Source organism: Podarcis bocagei, assembly GCF_964188305.1.
Source record: "Podarcis bocagei genome assembly, chromosome: 15".
Lineage (NCBI taxonomy): Eukaryota > Metazoa > Chordata > Lepidosauria > Squamata > Lacertidae > Podarcis > Podarcis bocagei.
This window is the reverse complement of record NC_138141.1, coordinates 44,094,012-44,119,672: the sequence shown is the minus strand read 5'-3', so window position 1 is coordinate 44,119,672 and position 25,661 is coordinate 44,094,012. Positions and strand designations below refer to the sequence as shown.

The 25,661-nt window shown below is 49.0% G+C and overlaps 2 protein-coding genes across 7 annotated transcripts in view; one reads left to right on the top strand and one right to left on the bottom strand.

The window, feature by feature from the left end:
- The first annotated feature begins 1,495 nt into the window (after nucleotides 1–1,495).
- On the top strand, nucleotides 1,496–21,699 carry ADORA2B (adenosine A2b receptor). The gene is made up of 2 exons (XM_081172196.1): nucleotides 1,496–2,628; nucleotides 20,376–21,699. The coding sequence occupies exons 1-2, from the start codon at nucleotides 2,273–2,275 to the stop codon at nucleotides 21,088–21,090; spliced, it is 1,071 nt and encodes a 356-aa protein (XP_081028322.1). The 5' UTR covers nucleotides 1,496–2,272; the 3' UTR covers nucleotides 21,091–21,699.
- Nucleotides 21,700–22,840: 1,141 nt separating this feature from the next.
- ZSWIM7 (zinc finger SWIM-type containing 7) overlaps nucleotides 22,841–25,661 on the bottom strand; it is an 18,322-nt gene continuing 15,501 nt past the window's right edge. For all 6 annotated transcript variants that reach the window (XM_081172229.1, XM_081172228.1, XM_081172230.1 and 3 more), the window contains 2 exons: nucleotides 25,412–25,516; nucleotides 22,841–23,935 (listed from right to left, as the gene is read on the bottom strand). In XM_081172229.1, coding sequence (XP_081028355.1) covers nucleotides 23,816–23,935; nucleotides 25,412–25,516 — 225 coding nt within the window. In that variant the 3' untranslated portion in view covers nucleotides 22,841–23,815. The remainder of the gene's footprint in view (nucleotides 23,936–25,411; nucleotides 25,517–25,661) is intronic.

Genomic DNA, 25,661 nt, shown 5'->3' with positions numbered 1-25,661 from the left:
AGCATTCAGACCTTACAAGTCCCTTCCTCACGGCACAGTAAGAATACTGTCTGCCATCACTTCCCACACACTCCCTCTTAAGATGCTGACTAAATGTCAAATTTGTGATCCAGCCTCAAGCCATGTTTCTCCAGCACGGAGCCAGGTTCCCCCACGTTGCTCTGTTTCACTTGGCATCCAGGCTGATGAAGAAGAGCTCTGCAGGACCCAAAACCTTGCTCACTATTTTGCAACAGGGATTTTTGTATTGTTTATGAGAAAGCCTGGGAAGGAAGCCCTACTGAATTCAAGAAGACGGACTCCTGAGTACACAGGGTTAGAATAGAAAACCCAAACACACATTTATAATAATTAAGCAACAACACCACAGATCAGATCATTGCCATCTCTATCTTTTCAGCAAGCTTTTTAAGTAGGGTTTCTTATCCTGTTCTGGATCTGCTTTGGAGTTGAGATTTTGTGTGTGTGTGTTGGTCGACTGATCAATAGATAGACAGGGAATTTAGGAAGCTTCCTTATACCAAATCAGACCACTGGTATTTCCTGCACTGACTGGCAGCAGCTCTTGAGGGTTTCAAGGCAAGGGAGACCATCAAGGACTGAACCAGGGATCTTCCACATTCAAAGCAGATGCTGTTACTACTACTACTAATAATAATAATTTATTATTTATACCCCACCCATCTGACTGGGTTTCCCCAGCCACTCTGGGCGGCTTCCAACAAAATATTAAAATACCATCAAACTTTAAAAGCTTCCCTAAACAGGGCTGCCTTCAGATGTCTTCTAAAAGTTTGGTAGTTATTTTTCTCTTTGACATCTGGTGGGAGGGCGTTCCACAGGGCGGGCGCCACTACCGAGAATGAGCTACAGCTGTTCTCTTTAAGATAAAATAAGATCCCAGGCCTCATGTTTAAGGGCTGGTTTAGAGAAGAACATAGGAAGCTGCCTTTTAATAGTCAGATATTGCACCATCTAGCTCAGCCTTTCCTACACGGACTGGCAGCGTTTTTCCAGGGGACATCCCTAGCCCCACTTGGTCCTTTGATGCCTCATTGTGAATCATTTGGAAAGTGATTCATAAAGGACAATGGAAGTAAAATAAAATAAAACACAACCCTAGTCTCCAGCGCTCACACCCCTTTTTGTTTTAAGACTCACAGTGTGTCTCTGAGGACGTGCAAAGTGCATCCCTCCTATTCTTAATCTTCCAGATCATCTACCCCGGAAGATTATACTTCTTTTTAAAAAGATAAGGATGAATGAGTGCCTCTGACTCACCCGCCGCGTCTCTCTTCTGGTTCGCAGCGAAAAGACTTCTTCAAAGTTTGGCAGGGCGTCGGGAAACATCGCGCGGCGCCTCGCTCGCGGCCTTACGGTAAAAGCGAGGAAGGGGCGGAGTCCGGGAGCGCGTCTCCGCCAATGGGACGCCGGGCTCCGCCGAGGCCCCGCCCCGCCCTCTCCCCATGTGCAGAAATAGCCGCGCAAGCCTCTGCTGCGGGGAAAAGACGCCGCGGCTCCGCCAAGGAGACTTTGCAGGAGCGCATCCGGGGGGCGCTTAAGAAAAGAGGGGCGTTTGCAGCGACCGCGATCATCCCCCTTTTTTAATTAGCAAGGATATAAGAGAGGAGCTCTGCCTTGGCTTTTCGAAGTGGTCAGACTCGAACTCGCGACTCCAAGTTGGGACCCTCCTGTGGATCAGCTTCCTGCAGACAGAACATCATTTCGACCGCCTGGGTTTTTCCCTGCTTCTGTGAGATGCCTCCCGGGGCTGGGCCTTCCCCTGCCCTCCTCTCTGCAGCTGCGCCCATTTCCTAGCCTGCAAGACTGATCCCCACTGCCTGCACCTTTCCCTGGGCTCAGCCGGCTGGGGGAAGCCCTGTTTCGCCCACCCAGTGGCACGTGGCGGGATAAAACAACAGGGACTAGCGCCTTGGCTTTCCACGCTGCCGCTTTGAGGTTTCTGGTGGGGCAGAAGAACAAAAGCAAGAGGCTGGCACCATAACAAGCATCACCGCCACCAGATCTATTGCGCCAGGAGATTGCATGGCCTGCAGTCTACCCGCGATGGCCGAAGACGTGTCCCAGCGGGCACGGCGGTGTGGTGGCAGCGTGGGCTGAGCTTCTGCGTACACCCCAAATCGGCACGCCTCCATGTCTGGTGCTAGCAGGAGGTCTTCCTTCCCGCAGGCCAGCTCTCCCTTGACCACCGCTCTTGGGGGTTTGGTGGACCCATGGCATTTGCTGGCGTGGGCTGAGCCCCCTGCTTGAAATGACCACGTCCTCGTCCCCGCTGGCCCTCGATGGCCTGGATATGGTCTACATCGTGGTGGAGCTGGTGATCGCTGTGCTGGCCATCGCGGGCAACGTCCTGGTGTGCTGGGCAGTGGCCATCAACAGCACCCTGAAGAACGCCACCAACTACTTCCTGGTCTCCCTGGCAGTGGCCGACATCGCCGTGGGCCTCCTGGCCATCCCCTTCGCCATCACCATCAGCATTGGCCTGCGGATCAACTTCCATTCCTGCCTCTTCCTGGCCAGCTTTGTCCTGGTCCTCACCCAGAGCTCCATCTTCAGCCTCCTGGCCGTGGCTGTGGACCGGTACCTGGCGATCAAGATCCCACTTAGGTAACGGGGTGATCAGGGGGAGAGAGCGCGGGGAGGGGAGAAGGGTTTTCCCTCGCCCAGATCCGGCGACTTCCGCTGTGTTGACCGCTTAGTCTTGGCTTGCGCAGCTTGGCTCGCTTGCCCGAGCTGCACGTCTCTGGAGAAGGGTTGCGGCTCAGGACTAGAGCACCTGCTTTGCATGCAGAAGGCATGGGATGACCCCCAGTACTTTTGCCTCTGAGGTAGGGCTGGGGAGGACCGCTTTCTGAAACCCCATAAGAGCTGCTGCCGATCGGTGCGGGTGATACTGAGCTAGGTGGGCCAATGGTCTGACTCAGTGTAGTGAAGAGCCGTAGCTCCGGGATAGGCATGGCTGGGAACGCCCCCTGGCCTAAAAGCTTGGAGACCGGCTGCCAGTCAGTGTAGGGAATAATGAGGTGGGTAGCCAAATGATCTGACTTGGTATACGTTAGCGTCCTTCGCTTCTATTTAAATCAGCCCTTTATTTGGACGTGTGAGAACTGGATCCTCGCTTTGTCCTTAAAGGAAGGGCTGTAGTTTAGCACAACGGTGACTTGGAATGTCCCCTTGGCCAGAAGTCCCTGCTAGTCACCCTGGACACAACTGTGGATCGACGGCCTGAGTCCGTTATAAAGCAACTTCCTACATTTGCAATTCTGCTGGTAGCAGATTGTGCTCTGGAGAGTGGAAGGGGCCCCCTGGTGCAGGCGGTGGCTCTCCGGGACAGAGAAAAAGCAGTTGTCCTTCACGCAGAACATAGACTATGGAACTCCCTCCCACAAGATTCAGTGTTTGTGTTTGCAGAGATTTGCTCCCCCCTTTAGCTTCTTTTTTCTTCTTTAACTAGCATTGTCCTGGGATCAAACGCCGGCCATGGGGGTGGGGGTGAGTTAAAATTCCACCTCTGCCTCCCAAGTCCGTGGGTAAGAATTCCAGTAGTTGTATGAGTCACGGCAAAACAAACCATGTGCTTCTTAGGTCCTGGGGTTGCAACCATATTCAGCTCATTGGAAATATATATGTCCAGGGGCTGAGTCACGTGGAAGCCACCGATATCCTCCTCTCCAGGTTGTTTTAAAGTTGGGCGGGATTTGTTGGCATCCTGGTTTGTTTGTTTTTAACCTCAGTTGTCTCATCTGCGAAATGGGTGCAGCTAATGAGTTAACTTCAAAGGGTAGTTATTACTGAAGGTGGAATACGGTTGAGGTTGAATATCAGAAGGATCCCTGCTGCTTGATCACGGCAAAACAGGCCTTACCCAGCCCAGCCTCCTGTTCTTACCACCCCATGTGATGTAATGCTTAGAGTGTCAGGCCAGGACCTGGGAGAGACCAGGGTTCAAATCCCGCCATTAAGCTCCCTGGGTGAACTTGGGGGCCAGTCACTACCTTTCCACCTAACCGACCTCACCGGGTTGCTGTGTGGATAAAATGCAGAGAGAGAACCTGAGCTCCTTGGAAGAAAGTTGGGATATAAACAAATGTAAATAAACAAGCAGCATTCACTTAAGATTCCTAGAAAGTGGGATACGCTAGGCCTGTTCCCTCCGACAATAAGTGCATTAAAAAAAATCATAAAAAACAAAAAACCTAACAGAAAAAAGGTTCCATATAAAGGGTTTCATACATTAAAGCGCCAGGTTATTAAGTCTGTGATGGCTAACAGCCATTGAGCAATTCATTGATGGCAGGCCTGTCCATTTCTGACGGCCGCAGTAACTATCTTCCCATTGAACCTCCCTGTGCAGGCGCAGTCTACCTTGGAGGACTGGCTCAGCTGTTTGGGGTGTCCCTGAGCGAGCCCCTGGTCTGCTCCCCGCCACCACCTTGCGTGCGTGAAGAATGATGCGGGCCCAATTTGTGGGGCTTTTGTGAAAATTTACCCAGCTAATGTGAAGGGTTTTCTGAGGATGGCCGCTAGATACTGTGGTCCAGCAAGAGGACAAATGGTGTTTGCATCTTACTCCTTCCCCCTTTATCCTCACAACAGCCCTGTGAGGTAGGTTAAGCCAAGAGAAAGAGCTCACAACGGGGCTGCAACTCTGTCTGTCCTGGTCCTTTTTTTTTGCTACTTAACCTAGTGGCTGTTTTTCACCTAAACTCCCCCCCCCCCATATTTCTGGGGGGTTCTGGGCAAAGTTTCCTTATCGAAAAGGTCTGGGAGAAGGAGAAACCTGGGATGGAAGATGTGTATCTGGTGAGGTGTGCCAGGGACCCACCGCAAAATGGGGAGCGTCCAGTGAGTCGTGTCTGAGTTGGGTCTGTAGATCAAGGTAGACTGCTCTTGAACGCAGGAGTTTCTACGATTGGGGAAGAGGGAACACACTCAGTTCGCTTAAGGTGATGGCGAAACCTAGCAGGAGGTGTTCAAAACGACTTTGGGGTTTTGCAAAACTAAGCTCAATAACTTTTGGGGTGTCCTGGGTTTTTTTAAAAAAAATCTTGAAATATGGGAATCCTAGTGATATGTTGAGGAATGTGAGAAGTCCCCGTTGGAGGACAGCTAGGAGAATAGCTTGAAGCCTTGTGCGTGTGGTCTTGGGGGAAGACCAGAGACCCGACTCCTTCAAAGGAGACCTTCCTGCTGTTTGCAGCCGAAACCTCAACTGTGAGCATATCCTGGTATTTGCACAAGTATAACTCTTCCCTGCTGGCAGGCCGGAGATTTTTTGCTTCGGAAAAGGGCGGTTCAAAGCTTGCCCCCCTGCCTTTTCTGGAAAGCAGTCAGCTGAGGCCGTTCCCAGTAGCGCTGGAGGTGTCTTATTAACGGTTATTGTTACAAAGTGTGGTCCTGCAAAAAAATGTTGCAGCGGGGAGTGTGTCTGTCGGTTCAGCCCGCTGGCCACGCCCTCCCATGGGTTACTCCATTCCATTTCCTCCTCCTCCTGCCACGCTCTCCTTTCCTTGCCTAATAAGACTTCCATTCCTTCTGTGCCCACAGAGCATCCCCAGACCCTTTGTTGTTTAGTCGTGTCCGCCTCTTCGTGACCCCCTGGACCAGAGCATGCCAGGCACTCCTGTCTTCCACTGCCTCCCGCAGTTTGGTCAAACTCGTGTTAGTAGCTTCGAGAACACTGTCCAACCATCTCGTCCTCCATCTTCCCCTTCTCTTTGTGCCCTCCATCTTTCCCAACATCAGGGTCTTTTCCAGGGAGTCTTCTCTTCTCATGAGGTGGCCAAAGTCTTGGAGCCTCAGCTTCGTGATCTGTCCTTCCAGTGAGCACTCAGGGCTGATTTCCTTCAGAATGGAGAGGTTTGATCTTCTTGCAGTCCATGGGACTCTCAAGGGTCTCCTCCAGCACCAGAATTCAAAACCCCAGACCCTAGGGAGCTGTTTTTTGCTTCCTGCTTGGCAGGGGGTTGGACTCGATGGCCCTTGTGGTCTCTTCCAACTCTATGATTCTATGATTCTATGTTTTGGGGACCACCACTCCCCTGCTGCTGAGCGTTCCTCTATTTTTCTTTGTAGGGGGGGTCTCATCCTACAATTCTTGGAGTTCCCCCGAGACTGCTGATTGTGAAACAGTAGTGCCACTGAAACTACCTAAGGTATTTGGAGAACGATGTCACTATTTGTGTGTACTTTGAGTTATAAATATATGGGCATGGCCACAAATAGGCAAAGCTCTCCATTTTTACTTCCCGGTTTCTCACTTTCCCCAGATCCTCAGTTCCCCATATTTCTCCATGAATTTGTGATTATTATAACTATTTTTTTAAAAAAGTCCTCATGAAAATTCACCAGCATTGTTTTGCATCTCTGCAATTTTGTGTAATTATACAGTTCCCCCTCCCATGTATTCTTGCACATGATTTTCACCAACATTTGCATTTGTTTACACACACTCTCTCTGCATTTTGGGGAAGCTTATTTGCCTGGAGATCCATATTGCGAAGTCTGAGGATTGTGTTCTGGTTTCGCATACTGTTCTTGACAGCTGGAAAATTTGTGATGTTCACCTTTTCAGTGGGGGTTTCTCCCCCGTCGCTCGATAAGGTTATTGATGGCAATGGGCTCTGTGGACCCTCCACGGTCAGGCGCTGTCTATCCTGAAATCGGTATTGCTGAGAGGGAAACGGTGCGAGGAGGCTGCTTTCCTGCACTTCCTGTTGAAGCATACACTTGACCCGTCGGCGTTCTTCTGATATTCCAATTGACACAGCACCAGTCCAGGCATACATGATGCTTTGCTCTGTGGCAGAAGGTCTCTGCCTCCACTGAGTTTACAGTCACAGCGGTGAGCTCTGGCTTTGCAGAACCTTCTCTATGCCCCTCCTTCCATGCTGGATTACTTTGCAGTGGTCCCCTGCTTCTAACAGGCAGTAAATTGCCATATAATGATTTTCTCCCAGGCAAGGAACCAAGCTTATTTTTGCATTCCAGGGGGCTGGACGAAATGACCCTCTGGATTCCTTCCAACCGTACGATTCTGAGATTCTCTGAGTGCATGCATGCGCCGGGGCCAGAGGCAAAGATGGATGAAGCAACAGATATAAATGTCATCTTAGGCTAGTTTCTACACACTCTCACACCAACCTCTCTCTATCCTCCATCCAGAATAGGCAGAAAGAGCTGGGGGTGGAGCCTCTCCAGCGAGGGGTGTGTCCTAAGGGAAAGGGGCGTGGCCTGGAGAGATGCCCAAGGGCCAGGTAGAAAGGCTCTGGGGGCCACATTTAGGGAAGTTTTTAATGTCTGAGGCTGTATTGTTTTTAATATTCGGTTGGAAGCCGCCCAGAGTGGCTAGAGAAACCCAGCCAGATGGGTGGGGTATAAATAATAAATTATTATTGTTATTATTATATTCGACATGTTTTCTGCTTTGTACCACCAGCTGCTCATTTGAAACCTCTGTGTTTTTGATGTATTAATCTCATTTTCTGTTGTGCTTGGCGCCCAAAGCGATACGGAGTGTTGGCGGTGTTTGAACAGTAACATAGTTAATGGTGCGGAAGGGAAACGGGACCGGATCGAGGCTCGCTTGTCGCAGGGCCAGAATCCTCTCAGGTGGGCGGATGAAAGCCATGCTTTTGAACCCCTGCGTGGCAGGCAGGCATTCAATAAGCAAGCGCGGCTGCTTTTCCCGTTGCATTTCTACCTGTCCCACAGCTGCAGAAACAACTGCCCAGTCTGAGGAAAGGAGAACTTGCTTAGCCGCTTATCAGTCACAATATATTACACAATCTCATATTTTTGAGGAAGAGGAAAACGTTGCCGCCTCTGAGCATATGGGGTTTGGGGGGGGGGGCAAGTTAGCTCATCGATGTCACAAAGGGATGACACTATCATTCTGGAAATTTAGGCGGAATTGTTGTTTTCTCGAAAACATCTGCTGATCAGCTTCCCCAGTGGGGAAACTGAGGCTGCAGTTCCTACCTAGTTGCCCAGAATTGCCGTTTTTCTTCCGTGAATTTGCCAAGAAATGCATCGCAGGATTGTGTTTTAAAAAAAGGAAAGGAATACATGTTTTAAGGTGTTCTCTCTTTTACTGATGCAATCTTTTCAACACTAATTAATGTTTAAAATTCATTTGTATGCTTACATCTTTCTGTTCATCAAAGTTGTCTTATTTTTTCTTTATTAAAAACCCCCCCAATAAATTACATATTTAGAATGGCATATTCTGACTCGGTTGCACCCAATGCTGGCCCTGCTCAGAGTAAACCCATTGATTCTCTCTTGGGTTCATTCATTTCAATGGGTCTGTTTTGAGCAGGAAGTCATTTGCAGAATAGACCTACTGCAATCAATAACAGCCCGTCTCAAACGCATTGAAATGTCTTCCGCCTTTCAGAGTTTAAAAGTTTTCGTAGCTTAGAGATTTTTGGCATAAATATCCCCTCTCGGGGGGTCTAAGAACTGAGAGTGGGCGGGGGAGAGATATATGGGGAAATTTGGATACTGTGTTGTTTGGCATCTATGCTATGCCTGTAAAAACAAAAAAAAATAGACATTAGCCTCATACTCTGAGTAGACCTATTGAATGTAATAGACTTGAGTTTGTCCTGGCTGATTTAAGCCCATCTCTTTTAATGAGCTGACTCTGATTTAGCAAAATATCCATCCCCATAATAAAACACACAAAAAATTGTACGTCAGGTACAAAACACGGCAGGATTGGACCCTGCCTTAAATCGGAAGGTAAAACAGCGAAAGGAACAAAGTTGATTGTAAAACACTGGCTTGGTTTTTTTGAAAATCCAATTGTGATACATTTACCCTTTGGGGAAAAAACAACTCTCTGATTCGCTCATTGCAGACCAACTTTGTTCATGCCTGGCTGCTCCTTTTGCATAACCTCAGTTGCCCAATCAGCCCAGGCCAAAGTCTTCGATGGAAAAGCAGTGGCAGGGTGTGATCCGCGGCTGTCGTGCAAAGTCATCCCGCTGTGACTGTGGAAATTTGTTTCTGAAGATAGGAGACTCCCTTCTGCGAACTTCCTTCGTTTATCTTGGGATCCACACTCATTGGGCGGCGGCAGCGGGGGGGGGTAACCTTCCCCCCTTCCAATAATAATAGTAATAAATAATAATAATAATATATTTATACCCCGCCCATCTAGCTAGGTTTTCGTAGTCACTCTGGGCGGCTCCCAACAGAATATTAAAAACACGATAAAACATCAAACATTAAAAACTTCCCTGTCCAGGGCTGCCTTCAGATGTCTTCTAAAAGTCAGATTTCCTTGACATCTGGTGGGAGGGCGTTCCACAGGGCGGGCGCCACCACCGAGAAGGCCCTCTGCCTGGTTCCCTGTAACCTCACTTCTCGCAGGAAGGGAAGTGCCAGAAGGCCCTCGGAGCTGGACCTCAGTAGCCCTCCTGCTCTGAACTTCTTGGGAAAGTGGTACTTGAGAATAACAATTGACTTGACGGGTTCTCTGCTGCAGCCGTGGTGCTGATATTGATGGAGCTCTTTGGGCTTGCATGCAGAAGGCCCCCAATCGAATCCTGGTCTCTCCAGCATAAAAACAATCTGGTAGCAGAATGAGGGGAAAGGGGGCAAGTTTGGCTGAATGACCTGGCTGACTGGTTAAAACAGTTGTGGTGAGTTTCTGACCTGCAAGCCTCTGAATAGTTCTCTGAAACCTTGGAGAGCGGCTGCCAGTCAGTGAAGACAGTACTGACCTGGATAGACCACTACTTTATCTCGGTCTCATGTGCCTTCCTGTGTCCCTGCCTAACAGCTCTTTCTCCACAACCATGAGGACCATTTATTGGTGAAAGACTGTAGCTCTCTCTGCCTGGTACCTTGGATAGCGGCTGCCGGTCAGAGTTGACAATATGGAGCTAGTTCAGAAGTTGGAAGTTCGTTCCAAGTAGCTATTGAATCCCTCCTGGTATGTAGAATACAGTAGCCTTAAGGGAGTGAATCTTGGTTAGGGAGCAGACTTTGGGGACCTCTTTCAGACTGAGGGCCGCATTCGTGTTTGGGGAGTCTTCCGGGGGCCACAGGCAAAAAAAGCCAGTCGTTTCTGCGCACATCTGCAGCTCCTGCTCCTGCTCAGTGCTCTGACTCAGTATAAGGTGTCTTCCGGCAGGCCTGTTGTGGACAATATGCTTAGAAATTACTCATCTTTGGGGCGATGGGGACGTTGGGAGGGTTTTGGGATGGAACTGGCGATGGCCGGAGAGACGGACTTCTTGAAGCTGCCGGTGTTATCAAATAGATTTGTCACGCGGTATCTCAAACTGTGGGCTGGCAGCGCTTCCTCCTTGACAGCTCCCGGGCGGCGGAAAAACTCAGTTGCCCTCGTTGCTTCGCGTTTCCTACCATTATGAACCAGCCTCGTTTCCTACGCTTACAAATAGACAGTTTCCTACAATTTGTGGGCTGAGGAGCGTTTTCTCAACCGTCCTTTCTTCTCCGCTTCCGTTGGTAAACCGTGACGACAATGGTAATAAATAGTGCTGGTTAATGGTAGTCATATGCATATTTAAAGAATAGTTTTTTTGGCAACTATCATCAGGGGCGGCGGGGAGAGAGAATCTTTGCCAGCTGACATTAATGATAAAAACACCGGCCATCGGCCCCGACTGAAATTGGCCATATATCAGAATTTAGGATCAAGACTGGCGATTACAAGTTCTGCGTTATAACAGGGAAAGGGCAGCGAGATTCCCCTGAAATGCAGAAATCTTCAGACCACTGATTCGTAGCTGGTGAGCGTTGACCCTTCCTGCCTTGCAGTATACGTCTCTTGCTTGGTTGTTAAAATAAGTACATTGGGTTATTAGTTATCTTCAAGCCACAACTGCAGTGGGAGATTCTGCAATTCTAGGATTAGGCCCACGGGGCTGAAACGCCCCACCATCGATTTAAAACATTTCTGGATTGGCCTTTGGTTCCAGATTTCCAGGGCAGTTTGTGATAAAGGTTAGCAAAACCACAAGGAATGTGCTGCTTACATTTGGGGGGGTATTTACAGGGTTTTTCCCTAGGCTGATTGTCACTGCTCTTGAGTAAGTTGATTGTCACTGCCGTTAGGTAGAGGAAAAGGGGAAAACCCAACGACCACTTAAAAAAAAAAAGTCACAATAATTTTTTCTTATTTAACATGGGCTTTAACCCCATTCCTGCCACCACCCAAATTTTGGGGGAACCCAGGCAGACCCAGAAGGTTTTCCTGAATTTGTAACTGGGCAGAGATGTTTAGAATTCTTTCTTTTCTTTCTTTCTTTCTTTCTTTCTTTCTTTCTTTCTTTCTTTCTTTCTTTCTTTCTTTCTTTCGTAGATTTGTAACCATGCAGGTTAGAAAATAAAAAATGAATTAAAAAACACAGACCCAAAACAGCCGGTTAAAAAGCCAGGCACAGCAAACCCCAGCTTGCTTTCTTATTTTAATAACAGTAGGGTTGTGACAATGAGGTCTAGCAGGTTAAAAAGCAAAGCACAGCAAAGCACAGTTTACATTTAAGGGGGGAAACCTGTTACTGTTTTAAAACGGTTTTGAATACGAACGTGTGTGTTTCAACCGTGTGAGATGGTTTATGCATTCCTGTGCAACATGCAACAGTAAGAAACCTGGTCGGGATTCTGGAATCCACAGCAAATCCCGCAGCTGCCACCCAAATTTAAAACTGAAGCGCTTGTGATGCTCTCGGTCTCATCTCCGCCTGAACAGATCCTGCAGTTGTAGCTGGGCAGCAGAACTTGTTTCACGAGATGTTTTGGTGGTGGAGAGGAGGAAGGTGGCAATTTCAGGGGTGGGGCGGAGGGTGTGCAGTTATTGTGCCAGATTTTTTTTTTTTTAAGGACTCACTCCGGTGAATATTTTGGATAGCTTTTTGTCTTCGAGATGACGATGAGCTTGCTGGTACAAGCCTCTAATCCAGAGGTGGCCAACGTAGCAACTTCCAGATGTTTTCGGACTCCAACACAGCAGCCCAGCATAGTCAGTGATGGGAGTTTGGAAGTTGGAACCCAGTGACTGCCTCTGCCTCGCTTGTTCTATCTGCAATATGGGCATAATAAGCCTTGCCTACCTTAAATGGGCAAAACTTATTGCAAGGGTTATAGGGATGATGGGTGTGCAGATCAGAGGATTCCTCTCTCTTTGTGTGAAGGATTACTGGGGTATCATGAAATGCTTCATCTCAGATTTCATAGCCTACGGCTTCACAAAGCGTGAATGAACACGGTTCCTTATTTGTTAGCACCTTCTCTGGAGCTATTTCTCAAGACCTTGAGCCACAAAGCAGCTACAGTGTTTCTCGACGGTGTTTGTCTCCCTCCGGTACCGTAAAAAATCACAGGGATTCTTTCGAAGGCTAGCGTTGTGCCCTAATTCTTTCTTGGCCTCAGTTGTCTCGTAATCTGTGAAATGGGCGCACCCTCCCACAACAGCCGTGCTGGCTTTTATGATAAAGACTGGATTGAAGCCTGTAATGCAAAATCGCACCTTGCTTTGAACCATGAATTATTGAATGGAGAACGCCGGGAGGAGATAAACAAGGTTTCTGAGACACTTTTTCTGCGTTAATGGCCTGAACAGTGATTAATAAATTGATAGATGCAAAGGGTAAACAGGATCAAAGAGCGAAAAGGCCTCTTAGGGCTCATTAAAAATTAAATATTTTTTAAAATGCACCAAGTGGGGGGGGAGAGACTTTATCCCATTCCGCTTTGGACCCGTGACGCCTGTGGAGTGTTTATTCCCATTTTGTTAGCAGGAAGAACTGGTGCTTAATAGATGGACTGCTTGCTTTAAGATGGGCGAGGGCATTGATTCATTCACCAATTCACTCCTGAGTGGGGGATTTAGACTTCAGATGTCTTTGGACTGGGTTGTGAATGAACTCTTCCCTTCTGCCAGGCAGAAGTTCAACCGGGGAAGCCTGTCCCCACAACCTGCTGCCCCTGTTGAATGATGAGCTGCTCTTTAAAGAACACAGGGACATGACTAGTTTGTGGGTTGGAGTGAGGAAGCTAGCGATGCAGGTCTGGTGTTGAAAGAGAGTGTCTTCCCACAAGTGAGATGAAAATCTTCAGCCTTTTCTCTGCCTGCCCCTCTGCCTCACTACCACAAGACCACAGGCTCACCAATTTAAATTTTCTCTTGACTGTCCTTCCCTATTCTCTTGAGTGCAATTTGTTTTAAACTGATTTTAATACTGTGTTTTTAAATGGTAGTCATCTGCCCTGGCATCTCACGGAGAAGGGCAGGTGGGAAATCTAAATAATAATGATGAAAATTTCATTTTTCTCAATCTGTTAACCAATTTCACCACAGCATTTGCAAAAAAAATCCCAGGCAGGTAACATATATGTGTGTGTTCGTTGCTTACTGGAAGGCAAAATTTCAAGGAAAGGGTGTAGAAAAATCCCAAGTGTGTAGGATATTATAGATTTGTTCTGTCCAGTTCTGATTTGTACTAGATGCCGAAGAGAGAAGAAAATATATTTCTCTATCTCTCTTTTCTCCCCTCTGAATCCTCAACCACCTAAAATAATATCTGCTTTGAAAACCAAATCCTCGGGATTTGGCCAATTAGCCATCTTTGCTCAGCCCAGGTCAGCAAACTTGTACATGACACGACCCCGTCACGTTATCCTGCTAAGCTGATCCCGATCAGCCCTGGCCGCAAATAGTTGACCTTGGACAATTGGATGTTTGCAAGGAAGAGCGTATTTCGTTGCCCTCATGAAGTTCTGCTTTGAATAGGTGGGTTAAATGGAGATGGTAGGAAACTGAGAATTACTTTTCTGAGAGCAGGAGGGAAGGTTTTGAGTGACTTGTGCATTTTCCGGCATTCCAGCAGAAGCTGAACCGGCTGGTCTCTGCCTGCAAGGAGCATACAGGCCTTGAGGAGATTAATGGCCTTGAGGTTTCCCCCTCCTTCTTTTCAGTAATTTAATTTCTTGGAGTCCTATGTGCTTAAGGTGGTCACATGGTTCTTGCTCTCCCCATTTTGACCCCAACGACAACCCTGTGAGGCAGGTCATGCTGAGAGACTGGGACTGGCCCAGCAGTGAGCTTCATGGCTGAGTGGAGAATTTGAACCCTGGTCTCTCAGGGCCTGGAGGGATGCGGGTGGCGCTGTGGGTTAAACCACAGAGCCTAGGACTTGCCAATCAGAAGGTCGGCGGTTCGAATCCCCACGACGGGGTGAGCTCCCGTTGCTCGGTCCCTGTTCCTGCCAACCTAGCAGTTCAAAAGCACGTCAAAGTGCAAGTAGATAAATAGGTACCGCTCCGGCGGGAAGGTAAACGGCGTTTCCGTGCGCTTCTCTGGTTCGCCAGGAGCGGCTTAGTCATGCTGGCCACATGACCCGGAAGCTGTACGCCGGCTCCCTTGGCCAATAAAGCGAGATGAGCGCCACAACCCCAGAGTCGGCCATGACTGGACCTAATGGTTAGGGGTCCCTTTACCTTTACCTCTCAGGGCCTAGTCCAGCACTTGAACCACATGACACGCCGGCTCTCACAGGTGTTGAAAATAAACCTGAGAAACGAAGGAGATGTATCTGCCTGTTGTGCAAACATTGTTCCAGCTGAAAGACCGAGGCGAGCTTCAACATAGGTGTTCTCATTTTCCAAATTACTGTTTTCTCTGCATCTTCAGCTGAGGTTGAGCAACACAGACCTTAAAGTTGCGCTTGGGTCTTGCAAAGCTTGCTGTGGTTCCTTTGCAGCAGCCTGGGTTCTACAACGACAGAGCTGCGCTTGCATGATCAGAGCAAGGGCAACAGAGGGTTCTTGTTTTGTTTTTTCAAGGAAATAAATGCATTTTGTGTGTTTGGATGCAGGGTGGGAGAGAGCAAGCCAAGTTTTAAATACCCCCTTCCCTCTGCCTCTCCCCGATGCCTTGGCCTCTCTCCTTGCGTCCCGTTTCCATGGGAACGGCAGGGCATCCCGGAAGAACGCCAGGGTCCATTCATGCCCGTCAATGCAGGAGGCAAAGTAGAAGCACAAATAAGGTGGCAAAGAATGGCTGTCTTTGTGGTGGCGGCGGCAGCAGTAGACACTTCCCTCTCTGTGTGAGGAGGGGAGGAAGGCTTCCTCATTCCAGAGCCTGTTGCAACTGGAGGGCTGCCCCTTCTCAGCTTCATGGGATCGTCACCTTGCGGGCACAAGTCTCCACTGCCAAGCCAAGCCTCTTTCTAACCTGCCTGGCTTCCTGCTACCAGGGCCTGAAACAAAACGTTGTTATTCTTGTTGGTCGGATTTATATCCCTCGATAAAACCCAAATCGAAAGACAATTCCACTTGTTGCAGTACAGTGGTACCTTGGTTCTCAAACGCCTTGGTACTCAAACAACTTGGAACCCAAACACTGCAAACCCGGAAGTGTTCCGGTTTGCGAACGTTTTTCGGAAGCCGAACGTGCTCCGTTTTGAGTATTATACTGAGGTCTGTTTTTGCTATTTATTTTGCGTTTTTGTGGCTCTTTTATGTTTTGTTTTTGTGACTGTGTGGAGCCCAGTTCAGCTAGTGATGGATTGATTGTGTGACTGCAGTACATTGTTTATTGCTTTCATGTTATGGATCAGTGGTCTCGTTAGATAGTAAAATTCATGTTAAATTGCTGTTCTAGGGGTTGTTTTTAAAAGTCTGGAATGGATTAATCCATTTTGCATTACTTTCTATGGGAAAGCACACCTTTTGGAACGCTTTGGTTTTGGAACGGACTTCCGGAACGGATTAAGTTTGAGAACCAAGACACCACTGTACTGAGTGCTCTGCCGGCCATGCCCGTTGCTGCACGCTCCATTCCATTTCAACCTCCAGTTCCTGGTTGTTGTTGTTGTTGTTTTGATCTCCTCCCCAGCACTCCATGCCTACCAAGCACGCTCCATCCTCGCTCAGCCATTTTGGAGGTTTCCCTCCTTAAGACTCTCCCACCCACTTTGCCAGCCACTCCCTTCTCCTTGTGCCATTTCGGCTACACATGGAATGGCACTCACAGCCAGAACGCTGTGAATAGATGGACTGCTAAGGCATGGAACGTCAGGCTGTGCCTTACACCAGGTCAGACCATTGCTCCATCTAGCTCAGTACTGTCCACACTGACTGGCAGGCGCTCTCTGGGCTTTCAGATGGGAGATGCTGGAGACCGATTCTGCGACCTTCTGCATGCAAAGCAGTGGCTGTACCACTGAACTATGGAACGTTTCCTAATTTTGGAACTCTGGATCCCAGGCTAGGGAACTCTGGAGCAGGCTAGGGATCCCAAACGCGACATCCTCCTCTCAAGCAAAAAATTCCTGGCATGCGTCTGTGGGTGGTGGACGATTACAATAGCGGCGAACTGGGTTTACATGTGTAAATGTCCCAGTGTTAGACGACTTGTACGTTTTTTTTACCACCACCGTAAAGCCAATTGCAGAGCTCAGCGATTTCTCACGGCCAGACGCAATGGAGAGACAGCGCTGTGTAGTGGTTCCAATGGCGGTCTAGGGCTGGACTGAGAAAAAGAGAGCCGGGTTCAAATCCCTGCTGCCCCACTGGGAAGCCCACTGGGTCAGCCCCCTAGCCTACTCCACATGGGTGTTGTGAAGTTCAAAGAGTCGGTGAGGAAGAATTAGGGGCAACGTGTCGAGTTCCTTGCAGGGCACAAATGTAAATGACAATAATGGCCGAACTCTCAACCTGCTCCTTCTTCCTTGATGTGGAAGGCTTGGAATCTCTGGAATTTTTTTGCAGGGGAAGTCCTGGACCCTTTCCTCCTCCGAGTCTGTTCCCACTCCCTGCTGTTCCTCGTATCCCCCCATTGTCTTCGTCTCACGTCCAAGCCTCTTGGACGGCCTTCATCTTCTTTCCCACGGCGAGGAGAGCAGAGGGGAGAGTCCGGAGGTTGACCTTGGCTTTGGCGGAGGTCTCCTCTCGCTCTCTTCCCACCCTGCAGCGGAACGGAGGAGACCGTGCAAACGTGCGTCTGTGGTTGGGATTCTGGGACCGGTGGGGATGTAAATTCAGAGGTGCCCTGCAGCTTAGGCTACGAGGCTGCCTTAAACCAATATGCCCACTTTTCCTGCTTCACTCTGCAGAAGCGGCATATAATACCAGTTCAGCATTTGTAAAAACTCGATTTTTTAGTCTTGAACTCCCCGCTTATTGATATCAAGCAGGCGCCTTCACCCTCTTTTCGGCGCCTGCTAAGACCATTTTCTTTTGGGCAAGTTTTAGAAAACGAATGCGAGCCTTAATCTGCTTTGAGTCTGTTGTTGTTTTAACTTTTCAAATGCCTCAATTTATTGCTGCTTTAATTTTTCTGAGAGGTGATTGTTGGTAGGTTGTTGTTGTTGTTTTACAATCAAGAGGCGTATAGATTTTATGAAATAAATAAATGGAAATAGCCACGAAGGCTGTCTTCTCCCTCTACTGTCAGAGGCTGTGAATGCTTCTGAATAGCAGTCGCTGGGAATCGTAAGTAAGGAGAGAGCCACTGTTGTGCTTGTGAGCTTCCGCTAGGGCAGGCATGTCCAAAATCTGTTTCGGGGGCCTAATCCGGCCCACTGTTTGATTTAATCCGGCTCCTGTGGCAGTACAGTGGTGCCCCGCAAGACGAATGCCTCGCAAGACGGAAAACTCGCTAGACGAAAGAGTTTTCCGTTTTGGAGGTGCTTCACAAAACGAATCTCCTATGGGCTTGCTTCGCAAGACGAAAATGTCTTGCGAGTTCCTGCGGGGTTCCCCCCCCTTTTTCTAAGCCGCTAAACCGCTTATCAGCTGATCCGATAAGCTGATAAACCGCTAAAAGCCTCTAATAGCGCTAATCCGCTAATCCGTCAATGGGCTTGCTTCGCAAGATGAAAAAAACCGCTAGACGAAGAGAATCACAGAACGGATTCTTTTTGTCTTGCGAGGCACCACTGTATATGTCCTTCAACAGCAGTAATCCTTTGGTCAGCCCTCATGCATGTTCACTTCATCAAATCTGGCCCTCTTTGAAAAAAGTTTGGACACCCCTGTTCTAGGGTCATCTACTGGCTTAGCCACTGTGAACCTGCAACTGAGCTCTCTCCTGACGTTCTCAGTCTCCAGACTTAAGGGAGGCATCAGAGGTGTGGAGACATTGGAAAGTTATGGGAAACTGAAGCCCTGCAGCAGAGGATCTTTGGGTTGACCAGTCAGGGGTCACTGTGCCAGATTCTGAGTTCCATGGCTGTCCCCTGTTGGAAACAGAATGCTAGGGTGGGCCATTGGCCTATCTTACATCAAGTTCTTACATGATGGAATATTACAGAAGGTCTTGAATTGGCAAGTCTGGTCTGAGCGTTGCTAGTGGTCAATTCACAAAGCTCTCTGCTGGCATTTGTACCATACGTAACTTTAATTGTATAGCACATTTCCGTAGTTGAAGCTATGCTCAAGGTGGCTCACAACATGGAAAATAAAATAAAATACAGTAATCGCAAACATAACAAAAGTTGTCATAAGATTGACAGCTACACGAATCATGATAGCTAGGAAGTGGAAGGGGCAAGCAAAATATGAAATGGAAGAATGGTCGGAAGAGGTGTGGGATATAGCTATGAATGATAAATTAACGTGTCATTAAGGTAAGACGGGGAATATGTAGGAGAAATGATTTTGAGGAGATGTGGCGGGTGTCTGTAGCGTTTGTACTGTTAAAATGGAAAGGGGTTAAACCATCGCAAGAGGTGTCAAAATTTAGGGAGGTTGGATAGTTACAACGGAATGGTCTCGGTGGTGGGGTGCACATTTTAGTCTTTTTTATGTACGGTTATTTCTTTGTCAAAATAAAACAATAATAATTAGTCATTAGCAAATAAACAAAACATCAAAAAGCACACGCCTAAATTAAAAGTTTCCGCATGAGTCATAAGAACATCTAAAATAAAGATTTAAAAAAATCAATAACAGCAACAAAAAACGCCCCTGAGCAACACCCCAGCCTAAGACTCTGTTCAGCAGCCTCCACTTTTGTAGCTGGAGTCAGTCCAAGCTCCGCCCTCCCAGGCCAGGTGGGGAAAAGTGTGCAAGGCAGGGAGCAGGTCTCCCAGGACATACAGCCAAGATGGTCTTTTGTCAGTTGGTTAAGCTGAAGGAAGCAGAGAGTTGCAATAACTGCAAAGTATGCTTAATGGAGAGAAGTGGACTCACCTAAGGATCAGTAATGGGGCCAGGGCTTTTTAACGTATTCATAAATGTCCTAGAGTTGGGTGTGAGCAGGGAGGGGGCCAAGTTTGCCGGTGACACTAAATTGTTCAGGATTGTTAAAACAAAGAGATTGAGAAGAGCTCCATTAGGACCTCTCCAAGCTGAGTGAATGGCCAGTAAAATGGCAAATGCAATTCAACGTAGAGAAATGTAGTGATGCATGTTGGAGCAAAAAAAATCTTAAATTCACGTGCATGCTCTGAGCTGGAGGGGAAGGACCAGGAACGAGACCTTGGGGTCATATTCTATAGCTTGATGGAGATGCCGACTCAGTGTACAGCAGCCGTAAAAAAGTCCATTTCCAGGCTAGGGATCATTAGGAAGGGAATTTAAAATGGACCTGCCAATATCACCATGTCGGTTTACAAATCTATGGTGCAGCTGCATTTGGAGCACTGTGTACAGTTCTGGCTGCCTCACCTCAAAAAGGATATTGTGGAGCTGCAAAAAGGTTCAGGGGGAAAAAGCCACTAAAATGATTGAGGAAAGGCTGCAGCGTTTGGGACCATTTAGTTTAGAGAAAACACAAGAGGCGACATGATAGAAGTTTGTTAAAACTGGAGGCAGGGATGGCCACCAGCCTAAAGGTAAAGGGACCCCGACCATTAGGTCCATTCGTGGCCGACTCGGGTTGCGGCGCTCATCTCGCTTTACTGGCCGAGGGAATGGGTCATGTGGCCAGCAGGACTGAGCCGCTTCTGGCGAACCAGAGCAGCGCACGGAAACGCCGTTTACCTTCCCGCCAGAGCGGTACCTATTTATCTACTTGCACTTTGACGTGCTTTCGAACTGCTAGGTTGGCAGGAGCTGGGACCGAGCAACGGGAGCTCACCCCGTTGCAGGGATTCGAACCGCCGACCTTCTGATTGGCAAGTCCTAGGCTCTGTGGTTTAACCCACAGCGCCACCCGCATCCCTAGATGACTTTAAAAGCCACCAACCTAGATGACTTTAAAAGAGGATTTGACAAATTCAGGGAGGGCTATTGCTAGATACTAGCCAGGATGACTCTGTGTAACGCTTCTGAATCCCAGTTGCTGGAAACTGCGGGATGCTGGACTACATGGGCCCTTGGCCTGATCCTGCAGGCTCTTCCCGTGTCCTTACACGTGTTTCTCCTTGCAGATACAAGAGCATTGTGACAGGGAAACGGGCCCGGGTCCTCATTGCCGTCCTCTGGATCCTCTCCTTCGGCATCGGGCTCACCCCACTGATGGGCTGGAACCACGGGGAGAACGCCACCACCTGCACCGAGAACTTCACGACCTTTGGCAACGGGAGCCCCATTGAGGCGGGTCAGCGCAGGCCCTGCCAGGTGAGATGCCTCTTTGAGAAGGTGGTGACCATGAGCTACATGGTCTACTTCAACTTCTTTGGCTGCGTCCTGCTCCCGCTGCTCATCATGCTGGGCATCTATGCCAAGATCTTCCTGGTGGCCTGCAAGCAGCTGCGGCAGATGGAGCTGATGGGCAACTCCCGCACCACGCTGCAGAAGGAGGTCAACGCCGCCAAGTCCCTGGCCATCATCGTGGGTCTCTTTGCCCTGTGCTGGCTGCCCCTCCACATCCTCAACTGCCTGACCCTCTTCCACCCAGAGCTGGCCAAGCCCACCGAGATCATGAATCTGGCCATTGTCCTCTCACACGCCAACTCGGTCGTCAACCCCATCATCTACGCTTACCGCATCCAGGACTTCCGCTTCACCTTCCGGAAGATTCTCTGGCGGTACGTCCTCTGCAAGGCCGACGACTTCCCCAAGGGCGCTAAAGGAGGCGGGGGAGGCGGCAGCAACCGCGACCTGGCGGTTGCCAGCATCATCACGGCTCCGACCTGCATTTGAGGACTGCCGCGTTTTTGGAGGTCCCGGCAGACGCGTGTGACCCTCAAAACTCCGGGAGGAGAAGGTGACGACAAGGGACCGCTGTTGGGCTGTGTTTGTACTGTTGCAGTTCGAGTCTACGGTCCATAATATGCAGATCTATTCCTGCTGTGAGCAGGGGGCGAGAATGGACGGCCTCCGGATGGCCCCTTGTTTCTAACTCTTAAAACTGTGATGATTTATTTTGTGATTTTAGTTGTGTTTGGTTTTGTTTATAAAAATTGTGCCTCTGAGAGGAGGAATCCTACCGTCAACCTTACATGCTGTCTAAGTCCCTAAAGGATGAAACTTTGCGGGGGGGGGGGGTGAGAGAGAAGGGATGAGATTTATATTTTCCTTCCGAAAGAGAGAGAAAAGAAAACTCACGTCAAATTCTTGCCTCTGGAACAAGGGCCGGTTTCCCAACCATGCTGCTCTCTGTTGTTATTTTTTCATCGTTCAAAGACAACTTTTAAAAAATATATACGTGATGGGTTTGTTGTTTTGACTAAGAATGTTGTGTGTTTGGGTCTCTCTGTCCTCTCTCGCCCCGCAACCGCCTTTTAAAAAAAATTAAAAGAATGGTCATCAGTTGCTTGATGCTGCTGGTATTCTCCAATGGGAAATCATTTTAAGTATAAATTGTGGGCTTGTTTTTCCCCTTAAAACTTGGTGCAGAAAGGACAGAGTTAAGGGGAGGGGGGGGGAATTGACTGAACAAACTGGTATTAATTCAGAAAGGAGGGAACCTACTGACAGCGTTTCTTCCTTTAATAAAGGAGAGTTGTTGAGGGCCAAAATCTACATCACTGTCAGTGTACTGTGTTTTAATTTGCCTGAAAACTTGAGCATGGTGCTTTTTGGGTTATATCTGATACCGAGAGAGAAAAGGCTGTCTAATCAGAGCTGTGAATGGAATGGGCAGCCTTGACAGGTAGTCACTTTTTCTGGAGGTAAATGTATGATGCTGTCATTTCCTCAGTGAGAAAAATCCGAACCCCTGTATGCATTACTACAGTTTGGGGGGCGGGGGCTGATGCATTCAAGCACCCACCCACCCACCTCAAAAAAATCTCAAACCCAAACAAAACTTATATTTAACTATTCCTCTGGCTTCTGAGGTTTCATCAGATGTCACCTGTCACAGCCTTCCAACTATTTATTACTTTATTTAAATTTAGCTTTTTATTGCAGAGAGAAGTATTCCTGTACAGCTATTTCGTGGAATATCAGGGTGGGGTAAAGTGCTAAAAACACAAAATGCCATTTGAAAGATAAATGGATAACCATTAAGCTGAGTGGCTCATCAGAGTCAAAAAGGAAGAGTTGCAAAATGGCCGGTCAGCGCGAAAAGATATTCAAGAGCCGCCTGAGAGTCAAAAAGTGAGGGTGCCTGCCGTATCTCTGCTGGAAGCGTGTTCTGTGGTTTGGGACAGGCGACACTTGACCCCTGGCTTCTAAATGGCACCCTGCCTTTTCCCTGCAAGGAAACCCAGGGGGCACCCACTGTTGTCCTCTGAATTTTGTCCTCACAGCAACCCTGGGAGATCGGTTAGACATTTTGTCCGAGTGCCTGGCCCAAGATCACTTGGTGAGTTTCAGGGCTGAGTGCTGGTCTTGGGACAGAACGCGCGGCTTCTCTCTCCTAGGCAAATACTCAGAGCTCCACAGTCTGATTTAAGGTGAGGTAGGAGCTGGGCGAGAGAAAGAGGGAAGGATGGGGTGAAAAGGCTGTCTGCAAGTGATGAGTTTAGGTCAGAGTGATCTGCCTCTCCCATGGGCAGCCTTCTGGGAAAGGAAAGAGAGAAAGAAAGGCGGAAGAGAGAGAGCGAGAGAAGGGGTGGCAAAGAGAAGAGGGAAAATAGGTGGCCTAGCTCACCTCTGGCATGCAGCCCCTGCCTGGAAAAACAACCACCCGTATTGGCTCGCTCTCTATATACATCACAGCAGCATTCTCTTCCCGGTAATGAGGACTAGAAACTTGAAACAAAGCTGATTGGCTCAGGAAGCTGAGCGCAGGGGGGAGTTCTACATTCAAATGTGCCCCCACAGAAGCTCAGCAGACACATTCAGCTTGGGAACGCAGAACCGGACTTACGTTTGGTGGCCGAGGGAGGATTTAAACCCACCCCACCCCACCGACACACATAAAAGCTTTCATTTTCCTGCATGCACATATACCAAAATTGTAATGTGACCCTAAGTCTCTGCATGGAGCAATTACAGGTCCAAGGTAGATGTCTACCCGCTTCCCCCAGAAGCCAGACGGACAGCGAGAACAGGGGGATATAATCTTTCATTGATCCCAGTTTGGGTTAAGGCCCTCGCCCCTTTCTTGAGACCCCATGGCCCTTCGGACAATGTCAAATTCAAACCCCCAACATCACTGGCCATTGCTGGCAGCAAGGGCTGATGGGAGTTGGAGTCTAAGGACTTCCGGATTCCCTTCTCTCCAGAGGGAAGGCCTCTTCCAAACAGAGGCATTACTCCTGTGGAGTATTCACTGCTGCTTCTTAGAGCAGGTCTGCTTGGACCACAATGCCCAGCATCCCTCACCACCAGCCACTGCTAACTGCAAGGGCTGATGGGAGTTGGAGTCCAGCAGTGTCCAGACAACCACACAGGCTCTCTGTTCCCTTACTGAATCTCGGAGGCTGTTCGTAGAGGAGCAGAAGAGGATTCTCTCTCGAAACCCAAGCTGAGGTCTTCATCTTTCTTCCTCCTCCTCCTCTTGCAACAAGAGTCTGGTCAGCTGCTTGTCTGGGACAGTCAGCTCCTGGCAGGACCCCAGCGCCTGGCTGAGGTAGACGGCGAGAAGGTGCTTACACTGCAAGGGAGGAACGAGAACTGTTAGCAGCGCAGCCAAGTGCCCAGAGCAGAGACAGGATGCTTTCTAACGCAGGCTGAAAAACAAGCCTCTGTTTGCCGCTGGGAGTCTCAGGCCGGGGTGGGGTGGGGGCACATCTGAAGAGACCCTGGCTGTTGGACCAGTCCCCCCCCCACAAGCCCATCTTGTCCAGCATCCTGTCCTCACAGGAGAGGAGCACAACAGCTCTCTTCCATGCATGGTTCCCAGCGTACTGTTTCCAGCAGTGCACAGCCAGCATGGCTTGCAGCCCCTGATCTAGCTGTATTCTCTATGAGCTTGTCTAATTGTATCTTAAGGTAAAGGGACCCCTGACCATTAGGTCCAGTCATGGCCGACTCTGGGGTTGTGGCACTCATCTCGCTTTATTGGCCCAGGGAGCTGGCGTTTGTCCGCAGACAGCTTCCGGGGTCATGTGGCCAGCATGACTAAGCCGCTTCTGGTGAAACCAGAGCAGCGCACGGAAACGCCGTTTACCTTCCTGCTGGAGTGGTACCTATTTATCTACTTGCACTTTGAGGTGCTTTCGAACTGGTAGGTTGGCAGGAGCAGGGTCCGAGCAATGGGAGCTCACCCCATCGAGGGGATTCGAACTGCTGACCTTCTGATCGGCAAGCCCTAGGCTCTGTGGTTTAACCCACAGCGCCACCCGTGTCCCTCTCTTAAATCGCCTCTTAAAGCCATCCAAATTGGTGGCTACTTGTGGCCACAAAGCCACAGTTTAACCCTGTGTTGTGTGAAGAAACTCTCTTGTCTGTCCTGAGTCTTCCAACATTCAGCTTCTCTGTATAAGGAACAGAGAAAAATGACACACTATCCCCTTTCTCGATGCCAGGCACAATTCTATCGACCTCTATCGTATCTCCTTGCCTTTCTTCCCCTAAACAAAAAAGGCCCAAACATTGTGGCCTTTCCTCCACAGGAGAGTTGCTCCAATCCCTTGATCATCTCTGCTGCCCCTTCCTAGCTCTGCAATTTCCCTTTCTGAGGCGAGGTCTTCCCTAGGCCCCTTGCAACACAATCCCTTTTTAATAGGAGCTGCCAGGAGATTGAACCTGGCAGGCTTTGCATAGGAAAGCACAGGCGCTGCCCACTGAGCCACGTTCCCTCTCTACTAGTCTTTTGAGCTCAATAATTCCTCCTTTGCAGAAGGAGCAATGAGAAAAAGGAAGCGACTCTCAATATGCTGTTGGGGGACAACTCCCTTCATCCAAGTGTCCGTACAATCCGGGGGCTGGTGATAGTTTTGGACTACAATTCCCATCATCTACAAAGCTGTGGCTGATGGGAGTTGTAGTCCAAAACAACTCAGAGAGCTCCAGGTTGGAGTGGGCTGCATGAGAGCTGCCTCACTGCTAGGATTCTCCATCCCGCTCTACCTGTCTTGCCATCGCAGAGCCTCTTGCCCTGACATTCCTCCTTGCCGGTCAGACTCACCACAAGACTGTCGCCCTTCCGGAGGACAGAAAACATGAAGGCCGGGCAAGTGCAGAAGTGGCAAGAGGCGTAACAAGTGTAGTGTTTGCCTGAGCTTCCAACCACCTGTGGGCAGAAGGAGGGAAAACATATTATTTGTAACACGCACAAAAGGAGGGCCGTATCTAACGTGGTTTATATGAAAGCCTGAAGGATTGAGGTGGGCTGGGGAGTTAGAAATAGGAGTCTGGGTCAGACCCAGGCTCAGATT

Coding starts and splice junctions, on each gene's coding strand:
- ADORA2B (XM_081172196.1), top strand. CDS start 2,273: ATGACCACGTCCTCGTCCCCGCTGGCCCTCGATGGCCTGGATATGGTC. Junction 2,629..20,375: donor GCGATCAAGATCCCACTTAG/GTAACGGGGTGA, acceptor TTCTCCTTGCAG/ATACAAGAGCATTGTGACAG.